Source organism: Harpia harpyja, chromosome 2 (genome assembly GCF_026419915.1).
Source record: "Harpia harpyja isolate bHarHar1 chromosome 2, bHarHar1 primary haplotype, whole genome shotgun sequence".
Taxonomy (NCBI): Eukaryota; Metazoa; Chordata; class Aves; order Accipitriformes; family Accipitridae; genus Harpia; species Harpia harpyja.
The window spans coordinates 79,619,570-79,639,502 of NC_068941.1; the positions used below are offsets into that span (position 1 = coordinate 79,619,570).

Consider the following 19,933-nt stretch of genomic DNA (forward strand, 5'->3'; position numbering starts at 1 on the left):
TAGGCAATTTATTTGTTTTCATAGGACTGATTTATAATGCGTGAAGGCTTGGTGTTGACAGTACTACAGAGCTACGCTTTAATTTGCTCAAGGTCACACATGAGATCTGAAAGGAATTTATGAAGTGAACTTTTGCCTCCACCACCAGCTAGGCTAAGTAACCACACTGCTACCTTGCTAAACAAACTCAACACAGAAATGCCCAGCTATGCCAAACACCCCGTACTACACAAGCTTTGCAGTGTGCAGAAGAGGATTCAACAAGAACACAAGAGAAGGAACAGTTTTCTTCACTGCCTTCCCCTCAGAAACACCCACATGGAGTGTGCTCTGTATCTCCTGCACTTCTCTCATAGCAGCATTCAATGTTAGCATATTTTTTTAAAAAACTGTGGAGGATATACACCAACCCTGGATTAAATATTGGGCATTTTCACACCATCATAGTTTTTTTCTTAATACTGTTTGACTTAATCCCCTCCAAAGAGTTCCCATTGCCTACTGCACTCCTTGGCTGCCTACTTGAGGCGGAAGCACTGCGAAGGGAGGTTGGTGCCATGCAGAACTGGGCACTCCTGCCCAAGAGCTGCACTCTCAGCACACACTACCGACCTCAGGGCCATTCCCACAGTCGACCCCTCAGTAACAACCCAATCTACTCGTGATTACATTTCTCACAGTCCTCCTTCTCCCCACACCATCAAATCCTATATGCTGTCCTGAGCAGAGGTGTCCTCCACCACCACCTCCAAAGGAGGACAGAGTCCTTCTTCCCCTCATAGGGAGTACCGGGGAACTGGTCCCCATTCTTGCCTTCCACCCCTTCCTGAGCTGCCTTTTCTTTTTCTGTATATTCTTGAACACCGTGCTAATATCTGAAAACTTTGTTTGATCAAAGGGGTGGTATTTAGATCCATCGTGTCCCCTCTTCCTCGCACAGCTGATAGCAACCCCTTGCTGAAGGACAGACAGTGTGCAGGAGAGCATTCCCTGTAGTTACTACAGGCTGTGAAAAAAACCACTCACAAAATCTGCAACACTCAGCATATTTCCACATTTTGTGAAGCAAACACTCAGAAGAATGACACGAAGCCGCTTGAAGAGAAACAGCCCAAACCTAATTCTTCTCACGCTACCCAAACCAGACACTAGATTTTCGACCTCAACTGGATTTTCAGCCTGTTTTCCTACACAAACACCCCCTCCCCTCGCCGAGGAAGGCTCGGAGCCCGCACCTCAGCGACCGCCCGCCCGGGGACCTGAGGGCGGGAAGCCGCACGGCATCTCGGGACTTGTAGTTCCCCGTCCAGCGCGATATGGCGGCGCCGCGGGCTCTGGCGGCTCTCGGTGCAGCGCTCCTCCTTGCCGCTGGCGTCCAGGCCAGCAAATACTCCCGGGAGGCTAATGAGGGCTTGGCGGCCGCCGGCGCCAAGCGGCGGGAGACCGGGGAGTTCCGGGTGGTGAGGCTGAACCAGGTCTGGGAGAAGGCGCAGCGGGTGAGTGCGGCGGCGCGGGAGGAGCGGGGACGATGGCGGCGCTCTGAGGGGGACCCAGGGTCGGGCTTGGCCGCTTCGGACACTGCTTCCCTGTCAGCCGCCTCAGGGGATGGGGTGCGGCGGGAGAGGCGGCGCGGGCGGCGGTTGGCGCGGGGGACTTGTGTGTGAGGAGAAACGGAGGCTGTCCGGCCCGGCGTCGCCTCGACAGGCCCCGGCTTGATGTTGGGCCTCTGGGCTGCGGTGGCTTTTGTTTGGTTTTCAGGCCTGGCTGCCCCTGACTGGCAGCTCAGAGCAGGACCCACACAGCCCCGCTCCCTGGGGGTGTCCCAGGCGGCAGGGAACAGCGGTGCTGTGTAAGGTCTTCTCTCAGGTGGTGTCTCCTTCCCCTCTTCTGCCATACGTATCTGTGTCATGGGAAGTGTTGATCTTCCCATGTTTAAATCCAGCAGTTAAACCACATGCCCATGAAGTGGAAAACAGACTGAAGTCCCTCTGGTACCATGGAGGATCTGAGACTGGCTCCTGCACTCGCTGGTTGAATGCTGTAGCCCTTTTGTTAAGGGGTGTGGTGCTCTCATCTGTCTGAAGGTGGGGGCCTTAGTTCCTACTTTGCCCAGGGCAGGAGCTCACTGCACAGGAGAGTAAGAAACCCTCCACTTTGGTGGTTATGTCACCTTCATTTACACCAAGTGATGTAGTCACATGCAGGAGGACCAGCAAGTGGGTAGCACCATTCCCAGATGAGAGCCTTAATTTTGACAGTGATAACTTGAGTTCCTCTCACTCTGAGCTAAAAAAATACTTAATTAAAGTGAAAAACTGTCAAAACATTTAATTACAGTGGAAATATTTAATTACAGCTAAGCAGAACAGCTCCAACAGGAGGGGAGGAGCACACTGCACACCCATATTCATCCCCTAAATATTGTGGAGCATGGAAGTTAGGATCATGGCTGGTAAAGGTTCAGTTCTTTAAGGCAAAGAATGTACTTAATATTAATTCTGGATTTCCTGTATCCAGGATAGATGTTCCCCAGCCTAAACTATTGAATTAGAGGCAGGACATCCCTGGGTTTAGTCAAAAAATAGAACCCCTGCCATAGTGCTGCCTCACAGCGTGCCAAAAGAAGGTATCAAAAATACTCCTTCCTTCAATGGGAGAAGGATGGGATGGGGGATAGGGCAGTGTGTGATGATGAAACTCCAGCTGTGAAATGACAGCTGAAAAAGAAACAACACAGAGACTAGAAATAAACTATAACTATAGTATTGTCAGTTTCCTCTTATTTTTCCAATTACAGTCTTTTTTCATTTTCATGCCTGGATCTTCTGGAATTCAAATTTGAGATGCTTTACATCATCTACGTTAAGATGCTAAAATGTAAAATGAAGTTAACTCTGTCAGAGTAAAGAACTAAGCTTTAGTAAATTCTACATGTGTGAGCCAGATTTTAAAGAGGCAACAACTACTTGAACTAAATTTGCCACCATCTAAATTTCACTTTTGAGTACAATTGACACCCAGCCTGTGTTCTAGAAAGTGTTTTTTCAGTGTGTCTGGGCAAGGTCTGAAATAAGAGGAAAACTATGCCTGTGTGTTAGACCTGCGTTGAAATATTTGTGTGTGCCAATGCTGAACTCTTTCCTTCATTTTGGTAGTGGTGGAGATAGTACTGAAAATAAGGAACTCCTTTGTTTTAACATAAAAGATAGATACTGCAGTTCAGCATTGCAACACACAGCTGGATGAGCAGCCCTTCAGAAAGCCCCAATATGTTCCTTAGTGGGAACCAGGAGCTGGCAAGCTAGAATTCCTTCCTGTTTCCCTGAGGAAGGGAGGGAGGGAAGGAGGGTTTGATCTTTCTCCAGCATCTCTTTTCGTAGGTACATGTTTTATATAAAAACTCTACAAAGTTATTTTAATACAAGAGTTCTTCTTAGTCAGACCCTAATTCTATAGTTATTTGAACCAATGACAAATATTATGTAGGTTTCACGAGGTATGTGGTTTGGCCTGCTAGTCTTTAACAATCCACTGTGCTGTGGTTGTTGCCATTGGTGTAGTTCTAGCATCGGTTGTTATTGGGGCTTCCTGGCCATCCCAAAGCAGCAGTGGGCTCCAGAATCTAGGGCGTGTTACACATAAAAAATGTGTAATAAAGAACCCTTTCCTCTCAGGGTGTAGGTAATGATATTGCATGTAATGAGTGTAACCAGGCGAACAGCAAATTACTTCATTGTTGTAATGTTTCACAGATTTCCAGCGCTTGTTCCCAGAATTGCCAGGTACCTATCTTGGATGTTAATGTCCAGGCAGCATAAGGAATGAGGAATAAGGAATGAGCGTAAGGCACTTAGGGCTTTGTTATTTAATCATTAAACTTAGCTTTTCAGCTCTGCTTCTAGTTAGTTATTGCAACATATGACTGATGTTAGTAAAGTGATATGGAGTCTTACCTGTTGACATTTTTTACCTGATGTCATTCAGTGTCCTACATGAGATCACTTTGAAGGAAGCAGTTCTTGAACGATATACTTTAAATTAGCCTATGTATTCACTTCTGTGCTATATAAATGGGACAGGCAAGTGGCTTCCAACAGGTTTCAAAGGATTTATAATGTTTGAAAGGACAGTTACTTGAGTTTTATACTAAATTATAATGAGAATCAGAAAAATATTATTGGAATTAGGAGAAGTTTGAATAGAATCTTTCTTTTTTCCCTTAAGGAGCAATGGGCTTAATGTAGTTCCTTAGTTTTTATTAAGAGTTTAAAAAGTTTGATTGATGATGAGATGTCTCCAAATTTTATGTTTAGAACTTCTGATATTCTTCTCTGGAACTTTTAGAAAACACAAAACTGTATGTGTTTATGAGATTGCACTAACTGCAGAGAGTATCTAACAGAAACTGCATTGTGTAATCTTTTATACAATAGTGTGTCTCTGATGATAAAGTCATACATTTAAAAGTTTGTATTTTCCTAGTTTTGCAGTAGTTAGGAGCTGAATTAATTGTTATCTAAGTTATTGCCAGTGATTTTTTTTCCTGGATTTGTTCAGCCTAACTGCATATTAAGTCCATGCTACTTGAATGCTAACATAAGAGTACAGAACTACTGAGATTATCATTGTTTCCTTCACAATTTATAGCAAACTTTTCACTCAGTCTTCCTCCTGAAGCACCAGGGCATAATTCTTGCTGAGCAACGCATTGTTACTTGGAACCACTGCTGCAGTGACACTCTGGCTGTCCAGGTCATCCTGCTCCAGAAAAGCAAATAAGTACATGATTAAGGTTTTTTGACTTTAGCACATACTAAAAATCATAAAGTGGTTCCTTCTAAGTGCTTAGCTTTTATCAAGCTGTTCCCCAAAAGTAGATAGTAAAGAAGACAATAGGGATGCTCCTTTGGTTTAATATTAGAGGGATCAGAAGTTTTAATGTGTTCTATACGTTTTATATTTACCTGTGATTCTAACTACTCTAGATTTTAGTAAATTATGTCAGTAAGCCAAGTGCAAGATACAGGAAAAAACTTAGTTTAAAAATTAAAATAATTATATTGTAGCACAAGACTAATTAATAGCACAGCCTAAGCTGAAAACAGAAACAATAACCTGCATAGGTTCCTGAATTCCTGTCAATAGGAATTTAGTGCATTAGCTCAAAGTAATGACATTTTTCCTAGTTACTTTCAAATAACCTGCTGACACTCAAATGAATGGCTTAATCTTTTCAGTATCATTCCGATGTTTAAAAATAATACTGAGTTCTGAGTCTGTGTTTAATAAACATACTGCTTCCTCACTGAAAATGAGAATTTTTATAATCTGTAATCTGATTTTAATGACACCCTTCACCACCACCCCCCTTCCAGCAAATAAGCTTGTCCTAGGACATAAAAGCCCAGGTGGTTCAGAGCTGGATCTGAGCTCCCAGGAGCTATCTGCTCAGTGGTGGGAGGTAGGACCTGGACAGCTCAGGCAGAACTGTATTGAAAGTCACACTGCTCATGTTTTTTGATCTCCTCTCTTTGGGCTTTTCTTTACCTCACCTTCTTGTTATTAACATGCACGCACACACACACAAAAGAAGTTCAGAAGCATTAATATGATTTGTTACATTTCTTTGTTTTAAACTGAAGTGTCTAAAATCTGGAAGTTCAGAAGTTCAGGCTCAACTTAGAGCAGTGCTGCTTAGCCAACTGCATATTAGTCATTGTCTCTGTTCCTGTTTTCTCTGTATTTCACAAAGTTTCAAGCTGACCTATCATTCATTTAAATCTTAATTTCTTTTTTTTTCATAGCTTCAGCCTCAGTATCTTATCTTTTTGTTCTGTTACGTGGGACAGGAATACCTCTAGGTTTTGTATGTTTTTAATGCACATAAACCATGTTAAGAGGTAATCTTAGAAAATTTTGCACTTTGATCATAGTAAAAATTGCTGATGAGGTGGCTCTTTGACCTGCAAGGCCATCCTCAGTGTCCTGCTAGTGTGCAAAACCATACTGACAAATAAAATTTCCTGATTCAATATAACTAGTGGAGGGTGGTCCACAAGAAAGCACATGTGGTGGCAATGACATGTTTGAGAGATTTGGTGGTCACTGCCTTTTGTGAATTAGTGAAACTGAATTGATTTAATCAATTTTTTTTTTTTACATTCTTTGTTATGGGTACTGGACATTTTTAAGGTAGAATAATTTTTAGAAGGCGGTCCCGTTAAAAGTGGGGGAAAAATCCCATTTAAATATTACTTGAAGGAACACCAAAGAAAGACACAAATTTTTAACCCTTACATAATTTCGCTGTTGTCCAAGTAGCTGAAAAGCTGAGAGAGAAGGCTACATGATCACTCCCTGTTAACACTAGCATGCTGGGGGGCCTAGCCGTGTACATAGGCAAGAGATATTATATATGCAGTGGCTCATACTTTAAGGCCCTTGAATTCAGATGGATACATAGCATTACAGTAAAAGAAAAAAATGCTGTGCTATACTGGCTACGCCTCTATACTGGCTTCTGAGGTAACACTGCAGCACGATATGACTCCACATAACTGAATACAAACCTTTCTTTCTTCTTGTTAGCTTCAGCTCTCTGCTGTGAAACTGGCAGAGTTGCACAGTGATCTAAAAATACAAGAAAAGGATGAGCTAAGCTGGAAAAAACTGAAGGCTGAAGGGCTAGATGAAGATGGAGAGAAAGAAGCCAAACTGAGACGCAACTTAAATGGTAAGGTATATCTTTGAAAGAAGCCAAACTTAGATGTAACTTAAATGGTGAGGTATATCTTTGCAGAAGGAGTTTAAACTTTGCATCAGACACATGCATGGTTAGACACCTGTGTTTGGTTTTGAACCATTAAATAACAGGTTGTCTTTCCAGACACTGAGCACACAAGAGATCTTTGGAGGTTAGTAGGGAGCTGCAGGAGGCTAACAGATTGTTCTTGATGTTTTCAGAAGAGTTCATTAAACATGGGAGGTCTGTGTCTTAAACTGTTAGCTTTTGCACTGTGACCTGCAAAATCCAGCTCAGCCAGCCAAGGATGTAGCCAATGTCTCATCTTCCATACACCCATAGTTAGTTCTGATGTTTCTCTATCTTCTATTCCCTTGCAGTCATTATGACTAAATATGGAATGAATGGAAAGAAGGACTCTCAACTAGTTGATACCAACTACATTAAAGACGGTACAGAAAGTGATACACTAGATGATCCAAGACTGGAAAAATTATGGAGCAAGGTGAGTAAGGTTTCCTTCCAGGAACCAGAGAAAGAAATCAGTGTTTCTTCATTGAACTATTGTCTGTGTCTTCTGAGAGCCCCCAGACTTGGAATTGAATAGCTTTACTACTCTGTTTCTAAGTAGTGGCCAAGCTGCTGTGCTCTGTAGCTCACATCTTTGTGCCCTGAGGGCATCCCACCTAGATCCAGGTCACCAGGTGTGGCAGGTTCTCTTTGCCAAAGACGACCCCCACATCAGTCTGCATGGAGGGTAAGGTCCTGGGTCCACCGATGAGAAACAGGTTTCCCTTTGTGTGACTGTTATGCTGTGTGGTAGTATACCTATGGTGTTCTTCCTGGTTTTCTTATTGTTGTTTCTGGGCTTTTTTAAAAAGATGCATTTAAAATAGAACCATTTCATAGACTGTTTAAAAGTGAAATGTATAGTGGGGAGTGTTGAATAAGGACTTTCCCAACCTGGTATTCAAGTGAATATTTCCAGGATTTGCATTAATGCATAAAAAATAGAAGGTGTACTGTCAGTCTGGGCAGTTAAAACTGGCAAAGTCACAATCTTCAAAAATTAAATAACTCGAGTTTTAAAAAACAGGTACTCAGGTAAAGCAGAGAAATCTTACACCAGTCTAGAGCAGTGGTAGTAAAGCAGAGAAAAAGATTTGCTGGGTTTTAAAATGTTACTGTAATTAGATACAGCTCTGGCGAGGAACATGATGTCATGTGCTTTGGGGAACAGTAAAGTGCATTAGATAGAAATATTCCCTAAGCAAAAAAAGAGTTTGGGCTGAATAGGTATCAAAAACATTCACTTTTGATCATGCATTGCAGCAAATAAGTCACCAGATTTGTGGGTAGTGCTCCAGCTGTCTGACCAGTGCTTCCCTAATTGCTAAAAAGTAGTCCAGTGAGGAACAAATCACTGCAGAGCAAGTGCACAGCAGTGATAAAATCTTCACTTGCCAGTAGAGTAAGATTAAGTAAAGGTTGTGCTTGGTAGCAGGCTGCATTCTTCATGCAAACAGTCCCCTTACAGTTGCATGTGGAGCTGCATGGCCCTTATTTCTGTATTAAATTGTTTCCCATGGAATAGAAATGACAGACGCTTTTCACTGGGTAGTCCGTAGCAAGTCTAGCTTTTAAAGTCTGAAGGAAACTTCCTTTCGACATGATTAAAGCCACCATATCCGTCAATGCCTAAATCCTGACCTCACACTAATATAAAGGGATTTAAAACAAAAGATCATAAGGAAAAGTTGGACTTAATAACTTTCTAAATGCAGTGGGAAGTGGGGAGAAGATTTGGCAGTTGAGTGCACTTAAAAGCACTTGGCCTGGAAAGCATAATGAGCTCATGTTTCTTTCAGGCCAAGACCTCTGGGAAGTTCTCTGATGAGGAGTTGGATAAGCTTTGGCGAGAATTTAAGCATCACAAAGAAAAGATTCGTGAATACAATATTCTGCTGGAGACCGTGAGCAGAACAGAAGGTGCCTGAACATTTCTCTGATGTTTCAAGATCAGTACAACTCTTTTCTCTGCCCATCGCCTCCATTGTTTCCAAGTTTCTTTGAAACTCCTAAAGTCTGACATTTCTGTCAGAACTGCTTGCAGATGCTGACATTTCCAGATACTTGCTGGGTTTAGTTCTGCATTAGCTGCCAAAAATCTTGCCAGCTAATGAATGTGTTGCCATTTCAGTTTTCTGATTCTGCCTGCATTTCAAGCAGGGAAGATACCATCAGATTAGCAATGATGGCCATAGTAGTTTACTGGAAATCACGCAGCAAGCATAGATCCACTGCTGCAAAATGTGGTCCTAAAGTCTGCAGAACATGCATGTTTTATCTCACCAGCTGGGAGCCCAAGAGGATATACTTGAATATCTTCGGCAGTGAGCCTGGGGTGTATTGAAGCATCGAGGATCTGAATGCAGCTTGCTGTACTAATCCTAGCTAAAATTGCTAGAGCCAAAATATTCTAAAGCTTATAGGCAGTTTGATGTTTGCATTGTAAAGTCCAAGCTGGAAGCTGCTGGAAGTCATTTCAACATCAGATGTCCTGATTGGTTCATTAAATACCCAGGGAAGAGGGCACAGGACTCATCAACCATCCCTATCCCATTTCCTTGGGATATTGCTAACCTAGGAAAATCAGAACATTTCCTTACTAATATCTCAGCTGGTGGCCAGTTAAAAGGCATTTCTGTAATATCACCCTCCAGAGCACTGGATGGCATTGATCTTAATATTGACCTGCAAACAGAATTACTGCTTCTTAAAGTATGGTGTTGATGCTTTATTTACACTCGGCTCAAATGCTAAGAACTTATCATCTTTTATTCACCTCACATTTGGGGGATTTCTGGAGCTTTTGACCTATCAGGATTTGGCCCACAATCAATAACACTTTTCTTCTTCAACAGATATCCACAAAAATGTTATCAACCCATCTGAAGAGAACCTGGTGAAAGAGGAAATCTTGCACAACAAACACAGAGAACTCAAAGACAAGCTAAGAAGCATCAATCAGGGGTTTGAACGTTTGCGTAAAGTCAGTCACCAAGGATATGACACGACCAGTGGTATGATACAATGGTTTTTGTGCTTATTTGGGATTAATTTCATTTTTAAAAAATTAAGAATCAGTGGGCAAGTAATAAGCTGTAGTCACAGTATCGCAGTATATGGTGTGACCACAGTGGGCTGAAGAGATACAGCCAGGCTGTTCTATTTAGAAGCCAACACTAGAAGCCTAATGAAAGGATAGGGGCAACCTGTAAAGAGGATAGTTCTGTCTTCCATGCCCACATGAGAAGGGATATTACGCCTTCAGCCCCAGGAGGGCAGGTAAGTGAGACAACATGCAGGGTAAGCAATGCCATTATTCAGTTCCTAGTGTTCCTTTTGCTTTTTAAAAAATACTTGCTACAGCAATACTATAGTTTTAAGTTAAGTACTTGGATTTTTCTCTCCATTTTCATCTAAATAGACCTATTAGTAATGCAGTGCTTAATATATCTGTGTGCATTTATGTGAGAAAGCATGCTCATCTTTCATAGCAGCTGGGCATAAAAGTATTGTGTCCAGATTTTCATTTAGTGGTATTTGTTTGTTTAGAATTTGAAGAACCGAGAGTGATTGATCTGTGGGACATGGCCAAATCTGCTAATTTCACTGAGAAAGAACTTGAATCTTTTCGGGTAAGTGAAATTCCAGTTAGAGCTCTTATGGAAAGATATTTTCCCACATAAAGAAACAGTCAATGTTACTCTGAGTGCAGCCACTTCTGTATTGCTCTTCAGACACCATAAAAGAGAGTCATGTTTCTTTCTTAATATTTCAAATATATAAACATGTATGTAACTAGTCATACGCATGGTTCTGTTATAATCAGCAAAATTAAAATTCTGAATCCTGTGAAAGCAAGTGTTGCATATTTTAAATCTCTGAAAGATCAGGCCCTGCTTGTTTGTTTCCAGTACACCAGATTTACCTCTCTTACCCAATGTCTTAATGTAATTACTTCTTTGGGAAGCAGTGTACTTTATATATCCAACAATTTCCCTCTCATGCCCACCTCTTGCACTTCTGACTTCCCCTGTTGGAGCTGTGTTGAACTGACCCAAAAGTACCATGATAAAGACCACTTTTCAAGGAAATATTACAGAAATTAATTCCTGTGGGGTTCACACTGGTTTTATTTAATTCAAATTACATTGAGAAAATGTTCGTTTGGGTTTTTTTTCATCTAACTCTGCCTGTTTGTCAGAATAGATTTTGACTGATAGCCTGGAGAAACAACTCTTCAGGGCTTCTTCATGGAGTCGCGTGTATTTACGATGTTGTCTTGCCCTCCAAGACGTGGCTAGGGACACCTTGAGTTTCTTTTCTGGATAAGGTAATCAGAGAGTTTTAACTGCCTGGGGCAGGGATTGAAACCTGTCACTCTTAGATATCAAAGATCCATCTTATTTCTTTTAACTCACAAGCAGCCCGATTCTTTTATGAAGAAAACGTTTTAATTACACTGATTTCAGTGGCCCTGCTTTTAAGGGTGTCAGAGGAAAGCCCCCTGAAGTCTGCAACAAGGCTTCTCCTGACCTCAGTGGGACATTTTCGTCAGGACTGTACAATTGCATGAGAGGTAAATTTGGCCTTCATATCTGCCCCAGTGAAAAAGGAGAACCCAATTCCATAAGCAAGAACACATATCTGCTTATTAATTTTACTGTTTTAGTAGTAATCTTCATTCCTGCAAACCCTCTTCACAAGACCAAACCTGTCTTGTTACTGTGAATGTTGGGACATCCTAACAAAAGTAAGACAGTAAGAATCACGGTGAAACATCTGCCTATTTAAAGAGTCCATGAAAGCAGAATTAAAGAAGTCGTGCTGACTTCATTCAGCCTTGTTTGAGCAGCTGAAGTTTTGTCTTCTCCTGACTGGCCACAGTACCAACCTTCATAAGGGTTTCATAATGAAGGACGCAAGTGCTGCTCTGCTGGTACATCATCTGAGAGGAGCAGCTAAAATAATTTATCAGAGCAGTAAAACCCCAAACTAAGGTCCTGAACGGATTATGTAAAACAGACTGGAATGTTCTACAACAAAAGGAAGCTATTTTCTTGTCAGAAATGTTGAAAACAAAACCCCTGTGCTTTAAAAACTGAAGATCTATTACAGTGATGGATTTTTTTATATTTTTAAATTGTCTTGAAATGAGAGGAATTTTGTCAGTCACCAGGACTGAAACACACCAGTGACCGAAATTAAGCGGGCTCTGTCAAACGGGGTTTTCACTGTAGGGTTTGTCTTGAGTTTTTCTGGGTGTAATGCATAGAACTGCTGCCAGAAGTGGCATAACAGTTTGAACTGTTCATATCCTCTTCACAGAGGACGTGTCCTAAGACACAGAGAAACTGAATTTACTGCCTTGAAGTAGCAAAACAAGAGCATGCTTTGGTGGGTAGAGACATTGCTCATTCTTTGGTCCCCCTTGCATTGTACCAGGTTATCTGAGGACTGTCTCTGATATGTCCCTGAACACCACTGGCCACTGTCTATGGGGCAAACTAAGAGGGCTTTTTGTTTGTTAATTAATTCATCTTATTCCAGATTCATCATAGCAGACTGCAAACCTAGAAAACTTTTAAGTTTGAGCAGAAAACAGCAAATCCAGGACCTGATTTTGAAAAGAGGCTTCTCTTAAAAATTGTCTCCTTCCCCTCAGTCCACTATTCTTATGTATAAACTTTTATTTGGTATTCACTGCTATCTTCTCCTAGCACCTCACAGTCTCCTTTTGAGGACTCTGCAGTGGGACATTTTCAGCACCTGCCTTCAAGATTGGGTGTCTGGGTCGTGATGATAGTGTATTGTCTGGACATTCTTAAGAAGCAGGGAACTGAAAAAGCTTTCTGTGCTTGACTTAGTAAAATAGCATTAGGGATGTCTTGGCAAGAAAAGAGAGAGGAAGCCTTGGAAAGAAAATCCTGTGAAGCTGTGTGTATTTGTTCTCGTAGGAGGAGCTGAAACACTTTGAAGCAAAAATTGAAAAACACCATCATTACCAGAAACAATTAGAGATTTCACACCAGAAACTGAAACATGTAGAGGGAACTGGAGATAAGGATCATCTGAACAGAAACAAAGAGAAATATGCTATGCTGGAAGAAAAGACAAAAGAACTAGGATATAAGGTCTGTATAAGTCCAGTGTACATACATGTTGAAAGCTTAACTCAGTAGTAGAGGGTGTGTAGATTATCCAGTGCTGCTTTTCATGCAATTTGAATGACTTAGCTCCAGACAGGGAGTTTAAGGCATGCCTGTGCTCCATGTTTAGTACAGGATACGCGTAATTGTTTTTTATAGACCTAATTCTAAAATGCCTGAAATCTCCCTGGTCTCTGTTCTTCCTGTTGTCACATATACTGATAGCAAAATCTGAATACATGATATTGATAATTCATTGTCATACTAAAATTTATTTGATATGTTTTGTTTTCCTGCTAGGTAAAGAAGCACTTGCAAGACTTATCCAGCAGAATCTCTCAAGGTCTTCAACACAATGAATTATAAAAATTTGTTCTCCTTCATGGGATCAATCTATTAACACAAAACAGATAATGTGTTTTTTGAATAGGATTTACCAAGGAGTGCTTCTGAAATAGTAAGGATTGAACAGGGTTGTCCTGTAAGAAAATTTTTTTGGTCTGCTTAATTGCCAGGTTTGTATTTGCACTATCAAATTAAATGATTAGATTATGAATTAAGTTGCACATCTTGGATCATATAAATCTTACATCTGAATCAAGTAACAGCCTTTGAAATAAGCAGTCATGTCAAAAGGAAAAATATGTGAACTCTCAGAGGATTGCTGCTAGAAAAAAAAATATTAATCTGATAGTCAGGAAAGTTACTCGGGTCAATGAAAGCAAACACTGAGGTATAGAAAGTTAAAACAGAGGCCAGAAAAGTCTTTTATTTCAATGCCTGGCCTATTACATTTCCTACTGTTCCTACTGAAGGTAACAAAAATATTTCTACTGACTTTGAGCAGTGGCTCAGAGCTGCACTGTATATGAATCTTTCATGTGAGAGGGTGAGGAAGATTAAGGAGGGCACAAGTATTGAGGTCAATTCACACAATTTTGTTATAGACTAACATCAGAAGTTAGTGAATGTACGTGTACAATTATCTTGCTCATGGTTACTTGGGTTTGTTACACTTAGTCATTAAAAAAATCAAAACAAGATACTGGTGAGGCTTTTTTTTAATTCCCTCTCATTTAGTGAGAAGTAACAAGACCTGGTTTTTGAGCATGTTGCTTACTCCTTTAAACTAAAGTTCACTCACACATTAGTTTTTAAGACAGGAGGGGTAGTTTTGCACGACAAGAATGTGTCTCTATGTTCCGACTAGGCAGAAGGCTTTCTAAAGCAGCTTCTCTCTGAGCATGTATTCCAGTACAATCCCCAGTAAAGATGATTATCACTTTCCCTTTCGAGACCAGATTTTTCTGTTCTGTGTCAGAACTTTGGCAAACATTAGCCATCTGGGTTGAAATTTTCTGTAATAATAATGCTGACCTTTTGTTTCTAAGGAGTGTTTCACATGAAACTGTTCCAGGAACAAGGTTAAGGCAGAGGTCCAGTGTAGGTAAATCATTACAGCTGCTTGGTTAAGAAGCTGGCTCTCACACATTGCAGCACTGTAGTGTGCTGCGTGAGGAAGCTGTCCTCAAGCCTCACTTGCCATACCTATTCCATGAGAAATACTGAAGAGATCCATTCAGTGAGAAGCAGCCACTCTATATATTATTTATCCAGTTCCTGGGTCCATGTTGGGTTAAAAGCAGTATGAATCTGTACGTAAAGACTGTTTCATAATGTGCAAGTGATCGGAACCAAGACTGTGGTAGCAGTCTTGCTTCTTTGAGATTCTTTGAAGCAGCAAGCTTTTGTTTTTTTTTTTTTTACATTTTTATGTTAATGTAAGCTAACATTTACTTACATTCCAGAGAATCAGTCCATCACAAGAAACACAGGCTACCATTGATATTAGCAGTCACCTTAGAGATGGTTTAGTTCATCTAGTTTATAGTGTACATCCCCTTTGTTTAGTAAGCTAAAAAAAGTAAACCCAAAGACAGTTAAAACCCATTTATGAGAAAACTTGTTTGGCTTTTTCCTAGATGCTACACACCTTTTCTTCCCCAGACTATCACTTTAAGGGCTGTTCGGCCTTCTTTAACACAGCAATAGCTGCATAGTCTTACAGGTTTATCTTCATCATTATATTTTTTTCAATTTTTGAGGTGAATGCAGAATAGAAATGTATTCTGCACTATGTGTGGAAGGTGCAGACTTCGCTATGTCTTTCAGTTTTCCCTTCGGTAGAGTAAGAAATAAATCCATGTACCACAGGTCAGTTTGGTGTTCAGTGGCTGGAGCTTGGATGTGAAGAGGCCCACACCACTGGCTGCGGGGTGAAGAATTTGAACACATGCACTAAAGACATCAGCAGAAGAAAGGAACGAAGCAAAGCGCTGAGCAGTTCCTTCTCAGCAATCCTAGCTGGGTAGTACGAGAACGGAAAAGCTTTAACTGAGAATGTTCAGATACTGCTGCTGGGGGAAATCTGTTGCACAAGGGAAAGCAACGTGAGTGTATCAGCCTACAATAAACATGGGCAGAGTAGCTGTATGCTCCGCACAAGAGGGCATAGTACGGGGTGCTGGATTCACGGAACACATCACCAGGGTCAGATCAGCAGTAGTAATGGTTGTTTCCAAGTGCAGAGCTGCTTCGGCACAGGCTGTAAACAGGTGATGGCTGTACTGTGCGGTGGTGGCCGTACCACTTCTTTACCCACCACACCATGACAGTAATTGGGCTCAAAGGCCAGGTCAGCTCCAGCAGAGAGAGCGCTTGGCAAGCGCTTCAACGTACAAGAGACTGACAAAATATTTATGTGTCACGGTAATTTCAAATTAGGAACAAGTCACAGATCATCAGTGGCAAAGGTTGGAGACGGAGGTCACCACAGTCACCTCACGTTAGTTATTTAACATAGCTGTTAATGAGTCATCAGGCCCAAAGACTGTTCATGCAAACCTAGAGAAGAAAAAATATTAAACAGCGGTGGTTGCTGCCCTTGAATCCAACTTCCTCCGGAAAGAGTGTAGCTGAGTTAGTTAGAGTCTGCAACAGCACAGAGAAGACAGTGCACAGGCTAATGAGCTGTAAAGTCTGATTTCACTCCTGTTTCTGCAGTCTTCACCTTACACACATCAGTATTTGTACAAGTCAGTTAATTATTGCAGTTTCTAAGGCTCCAAAGATAATTCATGTGCCCAAAATAACAAGAGTGGGTTGTTTTTGAGACATTAAAGATTAAACAAATAGCTTGAGTCGGCACTCTTGTGTTTCTGTAAATAGCTACAAAAATTCAAAGCCAAGAGAAAGGGTATAAATGAAATATGACTGCACTCCTGTACCTAGTGAAAGGTGAGTAATGGAGTTCATAGGTGAGACTGCATGGAAGAGACCTCTGAATAGGAAGGAACTAACAGCTTTTAAACAGTGGTTGAACCTTCTCCTCTTCCTTAACTGGTATTTTATCTGATTCTTTTGTAAATATTCAAATTACCAAGTTTTTTAAGCCATGCTGAGAAACAATTTGAAATACAAAAGTGGGAGCAGAAGAAGGAGGAAAGAACTGTATTTACCGGGGGGTGGGGGGAAGATCAGAACATTTTATGCTTTATATGGTCTGTAAAATCCTGCCCTGAAAAAGAACCTCAATTGAAATAAACATGTCAGTGATTTCACATAGGACAGATTTTATTTATTGAACAGGTTGGGGGTGGAAATGAGAGGGAAATAAATACTCAAGGCATTAAATAGAACAAAAATAACTAAGTCTTTCTTAAAATAAATACTATGTCCTACATGCTGGTAGAGGAACTCAGGTCGCATCATGCTACCCAACCAAATAAGGAACAGCCACTATGGCAGATGCATTGCTGTCATGATTTCCCCTCTACCCTCCCAAGGGATTTTGATGCCTAATGAATCAGGTGATAGCCAGAGTATCTAAATTCACCAGGTAGAGATCATTTACATTTTGTAAGCTGAGGTGCGGTCTGACTTTCCAGCCCCACCTGCCAGTGACCCCGTTCCTGCAGGTGTGGATCCCGGTGCTCAGGAGCTGAAGGAAGCAGGACCCTCGGAAGGGCTCTCCTGCTTGCTGCGTGTCAGGTTCCCTCTGCGGGGCTCCCTCTAACCAGGGGAATGCGGCTTTTGCACAAAAGGTAACGGGGAGCAAGAGACAGAGAAACCAGCTTAGCTTCCAGGATGCGCCTGCCTCGACGGCTGATCTTGGCTGAGCATTCAGACGGTCTTCAAGCCCTGACTGGGGAGCAGAAGGCAGCTCCCAAGCTCCCAGCTCAAGAACACGAAGCAAGCCTGTGTGTACGCTGCCTGGACCCCAGCACACAGGTTCTGCAGCTCTGCTTAAGCAGGCATCTCGCCCTGCTGGCCCTAGGCCCAGCCTAGGGAGCTGGCAGGGGCCCTAACATCATATTTTCAGTTCCGCCCTTTTCTCAATACGTGAGTTTAGGTGAATTGGTGCAGTTACACTCCATGGAAGAATGTAGTCCCCAGCCAGGATCCAGCATGCCACGGTGCCCAGAAACCAGAGCATTGCACTGGGAGCCAGGCTGCTGAGAGCTCCTCTGCCGGCCCTAACCCCGGACCATGTGTCAAAAGCCCCAGGACAGCGTTCAGCTCAGGACTAACCCAGACAGAGGTAACACACAGTTCACAACATACTCAACATCCACAGACCTTCCCTGTCATCATTTGTCACTGCTTTGGAGAGGTATTTGGGGTTGGGCTTGGTTTGTTTTAAAAGGTGCCGTTTCACATACAAACATCTACCAGTACACAGGCAGTTCTAAAACAATTTTTAAATATAATTTCTCTTTCCATAGCATTTAATTAGAATACAAGAAATAAATAAAAAAGTCATGAAATACAAGTCAATAAATAGAATAGACCATTGCTTTCAGTACCAACAGACCTACCCTTGTGACAGAGAACAGGTAGCTACCAAAGACCGCATTTTCCATATACGCTATGTTATCTAACAAACAGCTTCTAAATACCAGAATCAACATTTCCAAATACAACACACAGTTAACATGTATTTCAGGCCATTCACATAGCACCTGTTGAGAAGCAGGTTGTCAATCTACAGAAAAGAAAGACTGTATGGATTTCTTTTACTTGTATCCACAGTCATAAAATGGAAGCGTTCATAAAAACTGTCCACTTGAGCCAAAATAAATTTATAAACTTTCTTCCACAGTACATATTTCAAGTTGAGCCATATTTGGTACAGAACAATTGTAACCCAAATGCTTTTATCGCTAGCCCTTAATGCACTTTCATATCCAAATCTTCATGTATATGATCCTACCACTCAACAAAAGAGCACTCTCCTGAATCAAAAAGCAAACAGTACACAAATATTCATGCTTAACATGTGAACATAAAAACAATGGGTACGTTAATACAACATGTAGATATTTTCTTCTGTCACTGATGTGTTACCTTATCAGAAAGCTGCACACGTCCATTTTAATAAAAGTAATCATTTTCAGTTGCCTGTCAATAACTGGTCTGCTGTAACTAAACCTGGTGATTTCTATAGGGCACAGTGAGTGCTGAATCACTTTGAAATAAGCCTCCTACTAAAATAAAATGCTATTTAATGTTCTGCAGTTATAATTTTCCAGGCAACTTGCTTTAAAGAGGGAAGGGAGCTACATTATTTTAAGAAGAAAAACACTGAGAACTGGAAATATGCATATGAAACCCAATCATTTGCAGTGCTTGGCGTTAGATCCGGGAGTCTAACTTAAAAATTCAAATCTCAGTTTCTAATTCAAGAAGACATTTGAACCAGAACCATTAACTAAATGGTCCTTCAATGGGGAAAGAGTCCATTCTCCAACCTCAATTCAGATTCAAGTTCTGGGACTCCCGTTTACAGTTGCAAATATGCCCAGTCACAGTGTAAAAATTCTTCATTCACACCAGTTCCTAGGGCCGTTGATGATCTAGTATTTGTTCCATTTTCAAGTTCAAGAAAACAAAGCGGAGTGAGAAGAACTATGTGCAAAAAGTGGCATCTCCAAAAGAAGAGACTTCCATGGCAAGAGCTCAGCGATCAGGGGTTACTGCTCATTTCAGTTCAACAGCAGACCACTGGCAGTGGGAAATGCACCAAGTTTCTCCCGATTTTTGTTAGGAATTTTTCAGGTTAGACCTTTTTCCTAATATGTACCAAACTGACACAAATTCTTACACAAAACCCACATTCCAACAGTGTGAACACCTTCCACACAGGTAAATGCAGCCTGAAGCATTCAAGTTACCTTTCCCAAAGCCTTTCTTCAAGCAGCTAATAATCACAATCTGTACGGGATGCATATGTCTTGGACAGTGTTTGCATTAGCCTCAGTTTGCTGGTGTCGCCTAACCCTTACCACTGATCGATTGTTTCAGGTCTTGTGCATACTGACCTTCATTCCCCTGCAGAGGAATGAGCTTTGCAGAACTGCAAAACAGTTTTCATTCATGATTAGTTATTAATTCAGGGTAAGAACACCGTTTTCCAGGGACGTTCTTAGGAATTGTTTTCCTTCTCATTTTATTGCCATCTGTATAAACAGTTATGCTAGAAGTTTTGAAAGAAAAAAACAGCCAGCATAACCCAATCAGACACTCAGAAGTCCAAATCAAAGTACTGCTGCAGTACATATCTAGGATTACAGAAGAAAGAGGAGAGAGCATATTTAGCCACAACCATACAGTGAGAATAAACATGAATTCTCTTGAGCTCCTTCAAACCAAGGAACAGAGCAACTCATCCTATTCAGTTTTGACCACTTACAGCTTTCCAGTGACACAGCGGAGACCGAGAGCAGGGGTAGGTAGTTTGGCGTTTTCGCATTGACAACCTTGGCCACCAGGTTTTGTTTTATCCAGTTACTTCTGGCTCTTCCTGCACTGCTGAGGGCAAGCAGCATGCTGATAGACAGAGAGACAGGGGCACTGTCACAGTCCAAACCGAAGGTGTGGCCAGCTGCAGGCTGTAACATCCTGCAGCGGCACAGTT

General features: G+C 41.5%; 1 protein-coding gene across 1 annotated transcript; it reads left to right on the top strand.

Annotated features, from left to right (window-relative positions):
• Positions 1 to 1,269: 1,269 nt before the first annotated feature.
• LRPAP1 (LDL receptor related protein associated protein 1) lies at positions 1,270 to 13,998 on the top strand. The gene is made up of 8 exons (XM_052780590.1): positions 1,270 to 1,496; positions 6,589 to 6,733; positions 7,123 to 7,247; positions 8,611 to 8,731; positions 9,667 to 9,825; positions 10,361 to 10,443; positions 12,766 to 12,942; positions 13,258 to 13,998. Exons 1-8 carry the CDS (start codon positions 1,317 to 1,319, stop codon positions 13,321 to 13,323), a joined length of 1,056 nt encoding a protein of 351 aa, XP_052636550.1. The 5' UTR covers positions 1,270 to 1,316; the 3' UTR covers positions 13,324 to 13,998.
• The last annotated feature ends 5,935 nt before the right edge of the window (positions 13,999 to 19,933 follow it).